A 16,109-nucleotide genomic window follows, 5' to 3' on the forward strand; every position below is an offset into this window, starting at 1 on the left:
ATATTTAATTATGAAAATCAGTTGCATTTTGTTTTCCATTGGAATTCTTTACACTGGGCAGCATGTAGTACATTGTATAGTCCAAACAATTTAGTGTAACTTGGCACTATGCACTTGAATTCATACTCTAGATTTAACATTGTTGCTGAATTCTTTTTGAAAGAATCCTTGAACCAGACTCTGATCATCATTGCATTAACGCAAAATAAATATTCTAGAAAATCTAACAAAATCGAGTACCCCAATAGCCTAGTGGGTGAAGGCCTTTGGTGTATTACTAAGTCATGCAGACTTACGTTCAAGATTCAGTTCTTGGCCTGTGTGAAGTTAAGGCCAGTTTGAATGTTACAGTAGCGTTGGTCCTGGTAATAGGAGGAGGCATGATGAAACAACTGATTCAGGATTCCTACTCCCATTGGAAAGTGTGTGTGTGTGTGTGTGTGTGTGTGTGTGTGTCAACATGGCAAGAACAGGATTGGGGTTGCACATGATATTCTCCAGGCAAATAGCCTGCAGACACTCACGACCCAAACTCTCTCTGGTCATTTAAGAGAGCAACTGGAGGGCCGCTGGTACCCATGCAGCTGTAGCCCAGCACATTCAAGAGGATGGAAGAAAAGTGTAGGAGAAATTTGACTGGCTATGGCTTCACACACTTTGTACATTAACTATATAATAACAGAAAATGTTGGAAATACTCAGCAGGTCAGGCAGTATCTGTGGAGAGAGAAGCAGATTTTAAGGTTGCTGACCTTTCGTCAGAACTGGAAAAACAGCTAACAGATTTTAAGTACAGAGGCAGGGGGAAGGAAAGAAAGAACGAACAAAAGTGAAAGTGCGAGAGGGTAGAAGACAGGAAACAAAGACAAAAGGAATGATGGTGCAAAGCAAAGTGGGTGGCAGTGGGACATGTAAAGGAACAAAAGATGGGTCTCGAGATGTAAATGAGAATAGCAGAATCATCAACAGCTGCCACCTGAAAAAATGGTTCCGATATGACATTGTTGAACTCAATGTTAATCCTAGAAGACTATAAAGTGTCTAAATGTAAGATCGTAGGCAGCGGAAGGAGTGTGCGGCAAACCAGTCCCACCCACCCCTTCCTTCAATGACTGTCTGTCCCATCTGTGACAGAGACTGTAATTCCCATATTGGACTGTTCAGTCACCTAAGAACTCACTTTTAGAGTGGAAGCAAGTCTTTCTCAATTTTGAGGGACTGCCTATGATGATGATGAATCAAAAGAGATGGTGCTGTTCCTCAAACTTACATTGAGCTTCATTGGAACAGTTATAGGAGGCTGAAGACAGAGTGCAGCAGAGAATTAAAGTGACAGGCAATTGGAAGCTCGAGGTCACGCTTACAGACTGAACGGAGGTATTCAACAAAGCGGTTATCTTATCTGTGTTTGGTTTCCCCAATGTGCAGGAGACCATGTCGTGAGCAGCGAATACAGTATACTAAATTGAAAGTAGTACAAGTAAATCGCTGTTTCACCTGGAGGAAGTGTTTAGGGCCAAGGACGGTGGAAGGGAGGAGGAAAAAGGACAGGTGTTGTACCTCCCATGCTTGAAGGTGCCATAGGAAGGGGATGATTGAGGAATGTTGTGGAGGAAATGCTCCCTTCGGAATGCTTGGAGGGTAGATGATGTTTGATGGTGCGATCCTGCTGGAGGTGGTGGAAATGGCAGAGGCAGGTGGGAAGAAGAGAGGATAACGGGAACCCTATCGTGGTTCTGGGAGAGAAAAGTGTAGGGGTGAGGGCAGAAGTGCAGGGAATGAACAGACACAGTCATGGCCCCATCACCACTGTGGAGTGGAATCCTCTGTTGAGGAAAAAGGAAGACATATCAGAAGCACTGGTGTGGAAAATGGCAACGTCAGCACTGATGCGATAAAAGAGACGGAGAAATGGAAGAGAGTCCTTCCAGGAGGAAGGGTGGGAAAAAGTGTAGTCAAGGTAGCTATGGGAGTCTGGCTTATTATGAATATTGGTTGATAGTCCATCCCCAGAAAGAGTGTGAAATCGAGGAAGGGAAAAGTCAGAGATGCACCATGTGTAAAGGCGAGGAAAGGGTGGAAATTGGAAGCAGAAATTTTCCAGTTCAGGGCAAGAACAGGAAATGACATCGATACAGTCATCATCGTACCAGAAAAAGAGGTGATAGAGGGGACCGGACTAGGACAGGAACAAAGAATGTTCCACATATCCCACAAAAAGGCAGGCATAGCTAGAGACCATGCGGGTTCCCATAGCAACACCTTTTATTAACTTGTTGACTTCTCATGGCAATACAATGGGGAATCGCGGTCAAGTGCAGATTGCAGGTGATTTGGTGGGGGGGGGGGGGTGGGTGTTGGATTTGCAAACAGATATAATTAATATTTTATATATAGTCATATATAAAATCTGCATAACTTTGATCTCAGAGTAAGTGCTGGAAGTGGGGAACCTCTTCTGAACCAAGTGCGGTCAGGGAAAGGGGTCCCCGATTTTTACAACACTGCCTGAGCTACTATGGGCCCATCTCAGCGTTTCCTACATTACAACAGTGACTGCACATCAAAAGTACTTCATTGGCTGTAAAGCGCTTTAAGACGTCCTGAGGTCATGAAAGGTGCTATATAAATGCAAGCCTTTTTATTTTTATCTTTGTCTCCCACAAGAGCAAAGCGGGGGAGAAGTGGCAGTGACCAGCCACTCGGAGTCTGCGGCAGCTCCAGCTGCAGTGGCATATTGGAAGGACTAATCGGCCCTTTGTAACAGGGCCCAATTGGACATGACAACAGGCACAAGTTTTCGGGTGGGTCACGGCAAAATCCCAAGTGGGCCCTGCATGTCAGCTGGGAGGTTGGTTTGCCTTAATTTCAGTGTACTGACCACCCGCAGAACACAAGCTGGAGCTAAGACATTCTAGCCATCCCCTCTCCTGGCCATGTTCCTTCAGATGTAGGGGATCATGTTTTGGGTGGATAGAGGTTCTTACCCAAACAAGCTCCTTTGAGGGCAGGACCTGGAGGGAAAGTGGAGTTAATGTCGAACATCAGTCATGATATTGAATGGTGGAGCAGGCTTGAGGGGCCGTATGGTCGACTCTTGATCCTATTTCCTCATGTTCTTGTATTGGGTCATATGCTTTCAGCTGCACTCCCAGCACTAGTATTGGAGTGCACTAGAAGCCCCACAATTTTTGTGCCCTCTATCTTTACTTTTTTGTAATACCTTAATTTTATATTATAGTTAAATAGCAAAACATAACAATTTAGGAAGCAGGAGTTTATCTGCAGTACAGGTTTAAAACCTGGGAGGAACAAATGGAGGCACTACAGTGCCATCACTGGTGAAAGGGTGTAATTACAATGCATTTTTTTTTAAACATAGGCACTTTCCATTGTAAATGTGGACATAAAAATTTATAATGGAAAAGTTTTACAGGAAGTGCACACATTTAATATATTACAGATAATGTTATATTATCTCTTGACATATTGCACAGTGCATTAGATTGAAGACATGCTACAAATACACGAAGTAGGTTAATTGGCAAATAGCATTTGTCGTCACAACTTGCTTCCATTGGGCGTTGGCTTCACGTAAAATACTCCTTCTTGAGCACATGAAACTGCCAAGACTCCATTTTGCTTCCAGAGACGACCCTGCACCAGACCTCTGCAGCCACCTACAGACAGTCCAGAGAGAAGTTAATGAGCTTGGTAGAAATCACTGCTGTCACTGTTATTAGAATTTCTGAGCACCAAGAGACTAATCCTTCTCTTCTCCCACCATCCTGTTCTCTTCAGGACCCTAGGAGCTCCATTAGGGAGCCCAGGTGGTTCACCGGCATCAGGTTTCTGCATTCTTGTGTTGATTGACTTACAAAATGGCATGCGATATTTTAATAAAACTTGTTCTACATTTCCCTTTGGATAGTTGACACTGATAATTAGAAGTTAGGACAGAGGCTCTCTGGGAGTGTCTCCATATTTGCGACACACACTCACACTACCCACCTAACAGGATGGGCAAGCACGTGCTCCCGTGTCTTGCCAATGCTATTAGTGAACCAGTTGCCACGAGGGGCACGGGAATTGCTCAGCTTTCAATCCTTATGCTGCAAATGAACTCATCCGGCCTCTGTCTAGCACTTTTCTTAATGGCATAGCTGAAATCAAGAACTCATCTTGCAGGGAATGGAGTTTGCAAAGCCAGATCCCACCACGCTGAAGTAGAGAGCATTGTGCACAGATATGCAGTGCCACTCACTGATGCACTTTTTCAAATGTTCCATTGATATTAACTTTAAATAATTAATAAATCATGCATGTTAAGTTCTGTGCAAATGACACTATAAAGTAAAACATGTAAACTCACCAGACCAGGGACTTTCACATTCATATAACATCCACTCATCTGACCGGAATGGGGCATGGAACCACATAGAGTGGTCCAGGGATGCCATGAACTTTACCCTGTACTGCAAGTGAGGCAGTAATGCAGTTCTCAGGAAAGAGTAGTCAGAGATATAGGCAGCAACACAGCAATGCAACTTCATGTTCCCTTCACCTACAAAACAGTTTAAATAGAAACATTTATGTATTGCTGTATCAGGAAACTGGTATCTCAATGTTGTCATTAAATGTCACTGAAAAGAGCTTGTATTTAATATATTTATCTTTGGTAGAGCTATCCAATTAGTTCCACTCCCCAGCTCTTTCCCCATAGCCCTGTAAATCTTTTTCCTTCAACTATTTATCTAATTCCCTTTTGAATGTTCATGTGAATGTGCTTCCACCACCCTCAGGCAGTGCATTTCAGATCACAACAACTTGCTGTGTAAAAAGAGTTTCCTCATGTCGCCTCTGGTTCTTTTGCCAATCACCTGAAATCTGTCCTTTTGTCATCGACCCTTCTGCCACTGGAAACCGTTTCTTCTTATTTACTCTATCTAAACCACTTATGATTTTGAACACCTCTATCTCCTCTTAATCTTCTCTGTTTCAAGAACCCCAAATTCTCTAGTCTCTCCACATAACTGAAGTCTCATCCCTGGTACCATTCTAGTAAATCTCCTCTACACCCTCTCAAGGCCATTAACATCCTTCCTAAAGTGTGGTGCCCAGAAGTGAACACAATACTTGAGGCTTAACCAGTGTGTTAGACATAAAGGTTTAGCATAACCTCTGTTTTTGTACTCCATTCCTCTATTAATAAAGCCAAGTATCCCATTTGCTTTTAAAAAAAAAAACAGCCTATTCAACTTATCCTGCTGCCTCCAAAGATTTGTGTACCTACACCCTCAGGGTCTCTGTTCCTGCACCCTTTTAAAATTGTACCTTTTAGTTCATATTGCCCCGCTCATTCTTCCTACCAAAATGCATCAGTTCACACTTCTCTGCATTACATTTCATCTGCCATGTGTCTGTTGATTTTACTAGTCTGTATGTCCTCCTGAAGCCTGTTAATAACCTCCTCACTCTTTATTGCATTTCACTTTTGCATCATCTGCAGACTTTGAAATGATGCCCTGTATACCCAAATCATTTATATCAAAAAGCAATGGTCCCAATACTGACCCTTGGGCAACAGTCTGAAAAATAACTGTTCACCACTACTCTCTCTGCTTTCTGTCCCTTAGCTAATGATGTATCCATGTCGCCACTGTCTTTAATCCCATGGGCTTTAATTTTGCTAACAAGTTTATTATGTGTTACCTGTATTATTAAAACAAAACTGGATGAATAGGTCCATGAACTTACAAAATCAAACTCTTCCATTTGATATAGTAAAGCTGCATTACATAAGCATTCTCCAGTAAGCTAAGAATTATGGCTCCCCCTCATGGCAAAATCAGTTTTGCAATGATCACTTTGTTCTGTACAACACAGTACAAATTCTGTTTTTTTTTTTTAAAGTTGTCAAAAGTATATTTCCTCCTACTCTTCCCACAGGCCAAGAGTGAGGCCAGGTAAATGGTGGTGGATGCAGCGGTCTAGGAGTAAGGCAGGATCGTGGTCCAGTGATTAGGAAGCCTCAGGAACAAGCAGTATGGACACCTAGAGGAACATGAGGTAGGTGTTGGAAACAATGTAGGACCTTTATATCTGATGAACTGGCTATGGATATTGAAATGGGTAACTGTTACGGATGCTGCACCTCCGTTTAATAAAATGTTCTCAGAGGAACAGTGGAAATGCTGACTCGGGAGACAGCTCAACCAAGATTTACACTGAATCAATCAGAAAGCCAAGTCATCAGTCTGGACAAAAAACCCATTCTATACAGATCTTCAAAGACGATTCACAAATTTGTTCAAACCACATTACATCTAAAAGTTGCTATCGTCTTTTGCATCCCAATAGTTATCGATACTAGCAACCGTGCTGGAGAGGCACGGCGCAGAACGCAGTGAAGCTGCCAGATTCCAATTAGAGAAGAAGCCAAGAACAGCCTAGCATTAGGACCAGCCTGTTACGAAGACAAAGAGTTTTTGAGCACCAATAACAGGATGGCGTGTTGAAATTCCTGGGACCAGCACTAATACAGCAGCGCAAAATCCCTATCTGTCCATGTCCAAAGAAGCAGATAAGAGTTACCTGCATGGGCAGAGCCAATGAATGAGTGGCACCCACCTCAAACCGCTGGTAGCAACAGTGGAGGCGGCCCTGGAAGTACCCTACAAAAATTCTTCTCTCATCATCTGCTCCCAGTGGGGAAGGTAATTGATCCCCTCTGGTATCCATTGCATTTCCCTCAAAGGATTGAGGCCTTTGTAAGGTTCTCAAGGATTCTTATGGCCTTATGAAGAATGAAATAGTTAGGATTTCCTTGTTTAGCTATGGAAATGCTCGCTTGAAATGGGAATGGGTGGGTGGGGAGGGGGGGCGGGCGGAGGGGAAGCAGGTTAATGGAAAAGCTATGTGTTGCCCTAAATCCCCAAGTGGAAATCTTTTCTGCCAAACTTAAAGACTAAAATATTTAACTTATGAGTGAACCTACTCACTCTAGGCTTAAAGAACTTCAGTGCACTTCCAAAGGTGTTTGAGCACCTTTTCTCTGTTTATTTGGTTCATTATTTTGTATTTGACCTTAACATCTTTGGATTTTTCATTTGAATTTGGTGGAAGTGGAAGCTGACTCATTTACAAGCAGCATATATATTTGAGGGATTTATGATCAAACCACAGTTACTGACTGTACCTTGATTTTCCACGATGGGTAACTTTTATGGGACTACAGGTTGAACCTCCCTTATCCGGCACCCTCAGGACCTGGCCTGTGCCGAATAAGGGATTTTACCGGATGAGGGGAGGTCAGCGGCCCCGGGTGGTGGTGGGGGGAGGAGGGGCAGGAGGCGGCCCTTGGTTGGAGAGGAAGTCGGCGCCCCGGGCAGGCCTGAAAGTCGGCGGGCTGCAAAGGAAGCGTCGACGCGGCCCCAGTGGGCCGGGTGTCAACGCAGCACCAAAGTCGGTGTGGAGGTCGGCCATGTTCTGCGCATGCGCTCCAGCCGCCGGAATCATGCTGGACAAGGGGTGGTGCCGGCTAAGGGAAGTCCAACCTGTATCACACTGTATACTGACCGATTCATGGTCTGCCCGACTTTTTTTCATTTATTTTTTCATTTGCCCTCCCTGCACCTCATGACAATAGTGAGAAGCATCCCACAATCTGATCGCCTCGTCTCCACTCAAACTGATGGTGTCCAGCCAAATGGTCTTTTCTTTGGAAATTTGCTCATATTCAGCCTGTTTCTAAAGCGAATGGATCTCTCTTTACTCTGACAACTCACACAAGCAGAAATAATCCTGAAAACAAGTTCTGAATCCTACCTATGTAACCACGTGCTCGTACCCAGAAACGTTGCAGAGGCTCCATGGGTATACGCCTGTAGTAATCTGGTGGATTTATGGGTTTGATTTCAATTGGAATCTCCTCAGCCAATATTTTCGTCAGGCCCACTTTATGATTCTCTGTTAAATCAGGATCTCTAAAAATAAGGAAAGAAAGCAGAACAAAAAAATAATGGAACAATGATGCAATGACAGACATATTTCTGAAACAGGAAGGAACTGGGAACAGGGGAAGGGGACAGAAGACATTTAGTTAGCACTTTATCATAAAAAAATAAAGAGTCTGCAAAGTGTAATATCTACTAGCAGCCATACAGCACGATGACGGACTTATCATACAAATACAGTCTTGGCTCAGTGGTAGCAACCTCACCTTCAAGTCAAAAGGTTGTTAATTCAAGCCCAACTCCAGAGACTTGAGCACCTAATCTAAGTTAATAGTTCAGTACTGAGGGAGTGCTGCATTGTTGGAGCTGCCATTTTTTAGATCTGATGTTAAACCAAGGCCCACTCTGTCCTCTCAAGAGGACGTACAAGATCCCATGGCATTTTTGAAGAGCAGGGAGCTCTCCTGATGTCCTGGCCAACATGCATCCCTCAACCCAAAAACAGATAATCTGGTCATTTATCTCATTGCTGTTTAGAAGTTCTTTCTTTATGTACTTCTATCAAATTCTCTCATCTGCTATTTAAATGGAGGAGTTAACCTGTTTAAAGTAAATTGGTACAATATGTGCACATTTGTGCAGTAACATTTCAAACAGCAATTTCTATCCTCCACTCAATGTAATCATCTTGTGCAGGATAGAAACCCTCAGTCTTTGAACATAATAGAATAGGAGCAGGAGTAGGCCATTCGGCCCTCGAGCCTGTTCCGCCATTCAAAATCATGGCTGATCTACCTCAATTCCACTTTCCTGCATTATCCCCATATCTCTTGATTCCCTTAATATCCAAGAATCCATCGATCACTGTCTTGAATATACTCAATGACTGAGCATCCACGGCCCTCCAGGGTAGAGAATTCCAAAGATTCAGCACCCTCTGAGTGATGAAATGTCTCCTCAACTCAGTCCTAAATGGTCGACTCCTTATCTTGAGACGGTGACTCCTGGGTGTAGACTCTTGAGCCAGGGGAACATCCTCCCTGCATCTACCTGGTCAAGCCATGTAAGAATTTTGCAAGTGTCAATGAGATCACCATTCATTCTTCTAAACACTTTGTTTCTATTTTTTTCTCTTCCCACCAATCACCTCCCTGCCTCCCCATCTGCTGTCTCTTATTAGGTGTCAAAAACTATGACATTTCTGACATTCCTTTTTTTTTAAATATTAAGAGTGTGTGTCCTGGAGTACAAGAAAAGGAAACTGATTTAAGGAGTAGGACAAGGAGCTGCATTTATATACCTCATCATAACTCTCAAACATCCTAAGCACTTCACATACAGCAAATTACTTTGAAATGCACTGATTCACTAGGCAAATATGGTAGCTATTTTATGTAGAACAAGATTTCATTAATAGTTACGAGATCAACATTTTTTGGTGGTGTTAGCCGAGGGAGGAATGTTGACCAGAACATCAGGAAAATTTCTTGCTCGTCAAATCTTGCCGTGAAATCAAGTGAACCATTGAGGAAGACAGTGCTCATCTCATTTGAAGGACAGCACCTCCAACAATATAGTACTGCACTAGATTATGAGTTGAAGTCATGAGAAAATTTCAGTTCACAAGGGAAATAACCCACTTATGGGAACTGTCACTGGAATATTTGAGCAAGATTGTGTTGTAAAAGCCAGAACTGTAACAAAGGGGATATGGTTCCGTAGTGCCAATAGCCCTCATGTATCTCACCAAGTGAACATTCTTGTGAGCAGCCGAGTAAAGTGTTGGAAAACTATTCGAGCATTGCAGCCAAACATGGTTTTGTCCTCACTGGACATTTGAGACACATGTACTTCCAAGCAGGAGTAATCAAATAGAAGTCAGGAGCAAGAACCTCTCCTTAACTCACAGCATTGAGGCCAATTGAGAGTTCACCCAACTGCTGTCCCAGCTGATATTGGCTAACTCAACAATGACCAGGAATTAAGCCTGGAACCTGCTGGTCTGCATTGCTTAGTAATCTAGGCCGACACTCCAGTGCAGTACTGAAGGAGTGCTGCACTAACGGAGGTGCCGTCTTTCGGATGAGACGTTAAACCGAGACCCCGTCTGCTCTCAGGTGGACATAAAAGATCCCATGGCACTATTTCAAAGAAGAGCAGGGGAGTTATCCTGGCCAATATTTACCTCTCAATCAACATAACAAAAATAGCTTATCTGGTCATCATCACATTGTTGTTTGTGGGAGTTTGCTGTGCGCAAATTGGCTGCCACGTTTCCCACATTACAACAGTGACGACACTCCAAAAAGTACTTCATTGGCTGTAAAGCACTTTGAGACGTCCGATGGTCGTGAAAGGTGTTATATAAAGGCAAGTCTTTCTTACTACACCAGCAATGTCTTTACTCATTGAGGATCAGAGGAGCTAACTCCTCAATGATTTCTCAAAGTTGTAAAAAAACATTACAATGCCTACCAAGAACTAATCAATTGCACCCAACTAAGCAAACATATTTGCAGTAAACTGGCATGATTTGTGAAACTACGATTACTTTCTGTACAAAAAAAAAAGGAAGTTATTTTTAGAACTGTTTTCTGTGCAGATAGCAGTTAGGAAAAAAGCTAAAGATATCTACTTAAACTGTTTTGGGTACTGTTGGGAGAGATGACTCATCAGAGGAAGGCAGCAGCAACCAAGTTCATGGCACCATGGATGGCTCTGCTGCACAGGAGGGCAGAAAAAAGTGGGAAAGCTATAGTGGTAGGGGATTCTATTGTAAGGGGAATAGATAGGCGTTTCTGCAGCGGCAATCGAGACTCCAGGATGGTATGATGCAAGGGTCAAGGATGTCTCGGAGCGGATGCAGGGCATTTTGGAGGGGGAGGGTGAACAGCCAGTTGTCGTAGTGCGTATAAGTACCAACAATATAGGTAAAAAAACGGGATGAGGTCCTACAAGCTGAATTTAGGGAGCTAGGAGTTAAATTAAAAAGTAGGACCTTAAAGGTATTAATCTCAGGATTGCTACCAGTGCTACGTGCTAGTCAGAGTAGAAATAGCAGGACAGTTAAGATTAATACGTGGCTTGAAGAATGGTGCAAGAGGAAAGGATTCAAATTCCTGGGACATTGGAACTTGTTCTGGGGGAGGTGGGACCAGTGCAAACCGGACAGTCTGCACCTGGGCAGGACTGGAACCAATGTCCTGGGAGGAGTGTTTGCTAGTGCTGTTGCGGAGGGTTTAAACTAATATGACAGGGGGATGGGAATCTATGCAGGGAGACAGAGGGAAGTAGTATGGGGGCAGAAGCAAAAGGTAGAAAGGAGATAAGGAAAAGTGAAGAGCAGAGAAATCAAAGGCAAAAATCAAAAAGAGCCACATTACAACATCATTCTAAAAGGACAAAGAATGTTAAAAAAACAAACCTGAAGGCTCTGTGTCTCAATGAGGGGAGCATTCGTAATAAGATGGATGAATTAACTGCTCAGATAGCTGTAAACGGATATGATGTAATTGGCATTACGAAGACTTAGCTCCAGGGTGATCAAGGCTGGGAACTCAACATCCAGGGGTACTCAATATTCAGGAAGGATAGACAGAAAGGAAAAGTAGGTGGGGTAGCGATGCTGGTTAAAGAGGAGATTAATGCAATAGTAAGGAAGGAAATTATAGCTTGGATGATGTGGAATCTGTATGGGTTGCGGAACACCAAAGGGCAGAAAATGCTAGTGGGAGTTGTGTACAGACCACTAAACAGTGGTAGTGAGGTTGGGGATGGCATCAAACAGGAAATTAGGGATGCGTACAATAAAGGTACAGCAGTTATCATGGGGGACTTTAATCTACATATAGATTGGGCTAACCAAACTGGTAGCAATAGGGTGGAGAAGGATTTCCTGGAGTGTATAAGGGATGGTTTTCTAGACCAATATGTCAAGGAACCAACTAGAGACTAGGCCATCTTAGACTGGGTCTTGTGTAATGAGAGAGCATTAATTGGCAATCATGTTGTGCGAGAGTGGCCATAATATGGTAGAATTCTTCATTAAGATGGAGAATGACACAGTTAATTCAGAAACTAGGGTCCTGAACTTAAAGAAAGGTAACTTTGATGGTATGAGACATGAATTGGCTAGGATAGACTGGCTAATGATACTTAAAGGGTTCACGGTGGATAGGCAATGGCAGACATTTATAGATCACATGGATGAACTTCAACAATTGTACATCCCTGTCTGGCATAAAAATAAAATGGGGAAGATGGCTCAACCGTAGCTCACAAGGGAAATTAGGGAGAGTGTTAAATCCGAGGAAGAGGCATATAAATTGGCCAGAATAAGCAGCAAACCTGAGGACTGGGAGAAATTTAGAATTCAGCAGAGGAGGACAAAGGGTTTAATTAGGAGGGGGAAATAGAATGAGAGAGTAAGCTTGCAGGGAACATAAAAACTGACTGCAAAAGCTTCTATAGATATGTGAAGAGAAAATGATTAGTGAAGACTAATGTAGGTCACTTGCAGTCAGAATGAGGTGAATTTATAATGGGGAACAAGTAAATAGCAGACCAATTGAACAAATACTTTGGTTCTGTTTTCATTAACGAAGACACAAATAACCTTCCGGAAATACTAGGAGGACCGAGGGTCTAGCGAGAAGGAGGAACTGAAGGAAATCCTTATTAGTCAGGGAAATTCATGGGACTAAAGGCCGATAAATCCCCAGGGCCTGATAGTCTGCATCCCAGAGTACTTAAGGAAGTGCCCCGACAAATAGTGGACGCATTGATAGTCATTTTCCAACATTCTATAGAATCTGGATCAGCTCCTATGGATTGGAGGGTAGCTAATGTAACCCCATTTTTTAAAAAAGGAGAGAGAAAACAGGGAATTATAGACTAGTTAGCATGACATCGGTAGTGGGGAAAATGTTGGAATCAATTATTAAAGAAGTAATAGCAGCGTATTTGGAAAGCAGTGACAGGATCGGTCCAAGTCAGCATGGATTTATGAAAGGTTAATCATGCTTGACAAATCTTCTAGAATTTTTTGAGGATGTAACTAGTAGAGTGGACAAGGGAGAACCAGTGGATGTGGTGTATTTGGACTTGCAAAAGGCTTTTGACAAGGTCCCACACAAGAGATTAGTGTGCAAAATTAAAGCACATGGTTTTGGGGGTAATGTATTGACATGGATAGAGAACTGGTTGGCAGACAGGAAGCAACGGGTCCTTTTCAGAGTGGCAGGCAGTGACTAGTGGTGTACCGCAAGGTTCAGTGCTGGGCCCCCAGCTATTTACAATACACATTAATGATTTGAACGAAGGATTTGAATGTAATATCTCCATGTTTGCAGATGACACTAAGCTGGGTGGCAGTGTGAGCTGTGAGGAGGATGCTAAGAGGCTGCAGGGTGACTTGGACAGGTTAGGTGAGTAGGCAAATACATGTCAGATGCAGTGTAATGTAGATAAATGTGAGGTTATCCACTTTGGTGGCAAAAACAGGGAGGCAGAATATTATCTGAATGGTGACAGATTAGGAAAAGGGGAGGTGGAATGAGATCTGGGCGTCATGATACATCAGTCATTGAAAGTTGGCATGCAGGTACAGCAGGCGGTGAAGGCGGCAAATGGCATGTTGGCCTTCATAGCGAGAGGATTTGAGTATAGGAGCAGGGAGGTCTTACTGCAGTTGTACAGGGCCTTGGTGAGGCCACACCTTGAATATTGTGTACAGTTTTGGTCTCCTAATCTGAGGAAGGACATTCTTGCTATTGAGGGAGTGCAACAGAGGTTCACCAGACTGATTCCCGGGATGGCAGGACTGACATATGAAGAAAGACTGGATCGACTAGGCTTATATTCACTAGAATTTAGAAGAGGGGATCTCTCCAACACATAAAATTCTGACAGGATTGAACAGGTTAGATGCAGGAAGAATGTTCCCAATGTTGGGGAAGTCCAAAACCATGGGTCACAGTCTAAGGATAAGGGGTAAGCCATTTAAGATCGAGATGAGGAGAAACTTCTTCACTCAGAGAATTGTGAACCTGTGGAATTCTCGACCACAGAAAGTTGTTGAGGCCAGTTCGTTAGATATATTCAAAAGGAGTTAGATGTGGCCCTTACAGCTAAAGAGATCAAAGGGTATGGAGAGAAAGCAGGAATGCGGTACTGAAGTTGCATGATCAGCCATGATCATATTGAATGGTGGTGCAGGCTTGAAGGGCCAAATGGCCTACTACTCCACCTATTTTCTATGTTTCTAAAAATAAAGCAATTTATCTTTAGACCACTGTCTTTTGGAATCATACAAAATGTATTATAAAAGGGGTATGATAATTTGAAACGGTCTATATGGTGTGTACATTAGTTATAAAGAATATGTCTTATCTCACTGCTAGTTAACTGCTATACCTCAAGTATTTCTCAATTAGTTCCCCTTGGGTCATTACAGTTTCAGGGGCAGGAACCACAGGCATTGTAAATTGGTGCTGAATTGGGCTCTCCATTTTCTTCTGGAAAGAGGTCTGGCAGATTAGTATCGGATGCCCATGCTGGATGGCTTTCACGGAACGGACAGAAAAGCTCTTACCATCCCGAATACGATCCACTTGGTACAGAACTGGCACATTAGGATCACCTGCAGTAAGAGCAAAACACAATGTCACGGGCTAAGGTCGAAATGTTATGATGGAGTACAGCAAAGCATAGCTTTCTTTTTTTTGTAAATCCTCTTAACAAAACTGCTCTTTCTATAATTAGGAGCGATTTGCAGCGATATAGAAATCCAAGGGGAAAATGTTTTGGGAGAACATTCATCAATCAGCCAAGGAAGTCTCCACCTGAAACACTAGCCTGTATTTTCCCTTTCGGACACCGACAGGCTTGTTGTGTATTTCCAAAATCTTCTGCTTTTATTTTAACTGCACAACAATGTTTATTAAAGTCTTCAAATGAAATGTGAGGTATTATTTAGTCATGGGTTCACTTTTCACCACCAAAAGTTACTTACAGGTTGCTTCTGCTGCAAACTGCTTAAACTAAATGTTCTTAATAGACTGGACAAACAAGGACAGGGTCTCCTACAGCAGCTTGGAAATGTGTAAAGCACATTTAATCTTTCCTCAACAAAGCATGAAAGCAATTATAACTTGCAACAAATAAACCTAGAAAATAGCCAATCTAAATGTTCTTGACTATCTGACTGGGTAATCGGAATAAAACTAAGAATTGCCGTACAGTGCACATTTCAGACAACTAATGTTAATTTCAATCGCTAGATAGCTGTCACATGCAAAGCAGGAAGGTGAGAAGTTCCATTTTTTTTCCTGTAAGCTTGGCACTACATGTAAATCTCCTTTAAAAGCACCAATTTGAAGCAAAATTTGTAATAGGTGATCAAGGTATGTAGCATATTAATTTGCAGAGCACAAAAATAAAGCTTCCATTTTAGCAAGTTCTCCATTGGATATTATTAAACTTTGGGACACTGTTGGATGGCAGCACTTCCAGGAATACACAAAGTATGCAAACTGCAGACAGCAGATGCAGAGCCCAGCAATTCTCTGAAGAAAAACTCACTGCAGGCCAACAGCAGCTCTCCATCTTTTCTGTTCTGATTTATTTCTGCGATCAGCAAATACTTCCATTTAAATTGCGACTTTAATGCAATAACTTTAATGCTGCACCGAAAGCTTATGGAAAATGGAGACGGTGCCAGGGACGGGGATGTTGGTTGTTGAGATGAGCTTTAAGAGAGAGAAAAAAGGTGATTGCCGCATGCTGTGTGGACATAAGCACATGTGTACACACTGGTGAACTAGATAGGGTCAGACAGACAGAATCAGCTGAAGGAGTCACCACAGAATAGGCAGCATCAATACATAGTGGAAAGGACAAATCAAAAGTCCCGTCACCTTTGCCTGGAATTTCCTCGGGGCATCTATCTGGGGTTTTGGCCGATCTTCGGCTGAAGTTACGGCGGTCAATTGGGAGAGCCCCACTGGAAATTCCCCCCCACCCCCCGCCCCCATATTAGAGCTCCAGGAATGTATTCATAACCCAAAAGCAAAATACTGTGGATGCTGGAATCTGGAATAAAAACAGAAAGTGCTGGAAATCTCAGCATGTCAGGCAGCTTCTGTGGAGCGAAAG

General features: G+C 42.9%; 1 protein-coding gene across 1 annotated transcript in view; it reads right to left on the reverse strand.

The window, feature by feature from the left end:
- Nucleotides 1–16,109, reverse strand: part of acot8 (acyl-CoA thioesterase 8) — a 24,254-nt gene continuing 8,145 nt past the window's right edge. The window contains exons 3-6 of the mRNA XM_070896083.1: nt 14,370–14,595; nt 7,828–7,985; nt 4,373–4,564; nt 1–3,680 (exon numbers count right to left, since the gene is read on the reverse strand). Of these exons, the coding sequence (XP_070752184.1) occupies nt 3,562–3,680; nt 4,373–4,564; nt 7,828–7,985; nt 14,370–14,595 (695 nt within the window). The 3' untranslated portion in view covers nt 1–3,561. The remainder of the gene's footprint in view (nt 3,681–4,372; nt 4,565–7,827; nt 7,986–14,369; nt 14,596–16,109) is intronic.

The sequence above is a fragment of the Pristiophorus japonicus genome, chromosome 12 (assembly GCF_044704955.1).
Source record: "Pristiophorus japonicus isolate sPriJap1 chromosome 12, sPriJap1.hap1, whole genome shotgun sequence".
Classification (NCBI taxonomy): Eukaryota; Metazoa; Chordata; class Chondrichthyes; family Pristiophoridae; genus Pristiophorus; species Pristiophorus japonicus.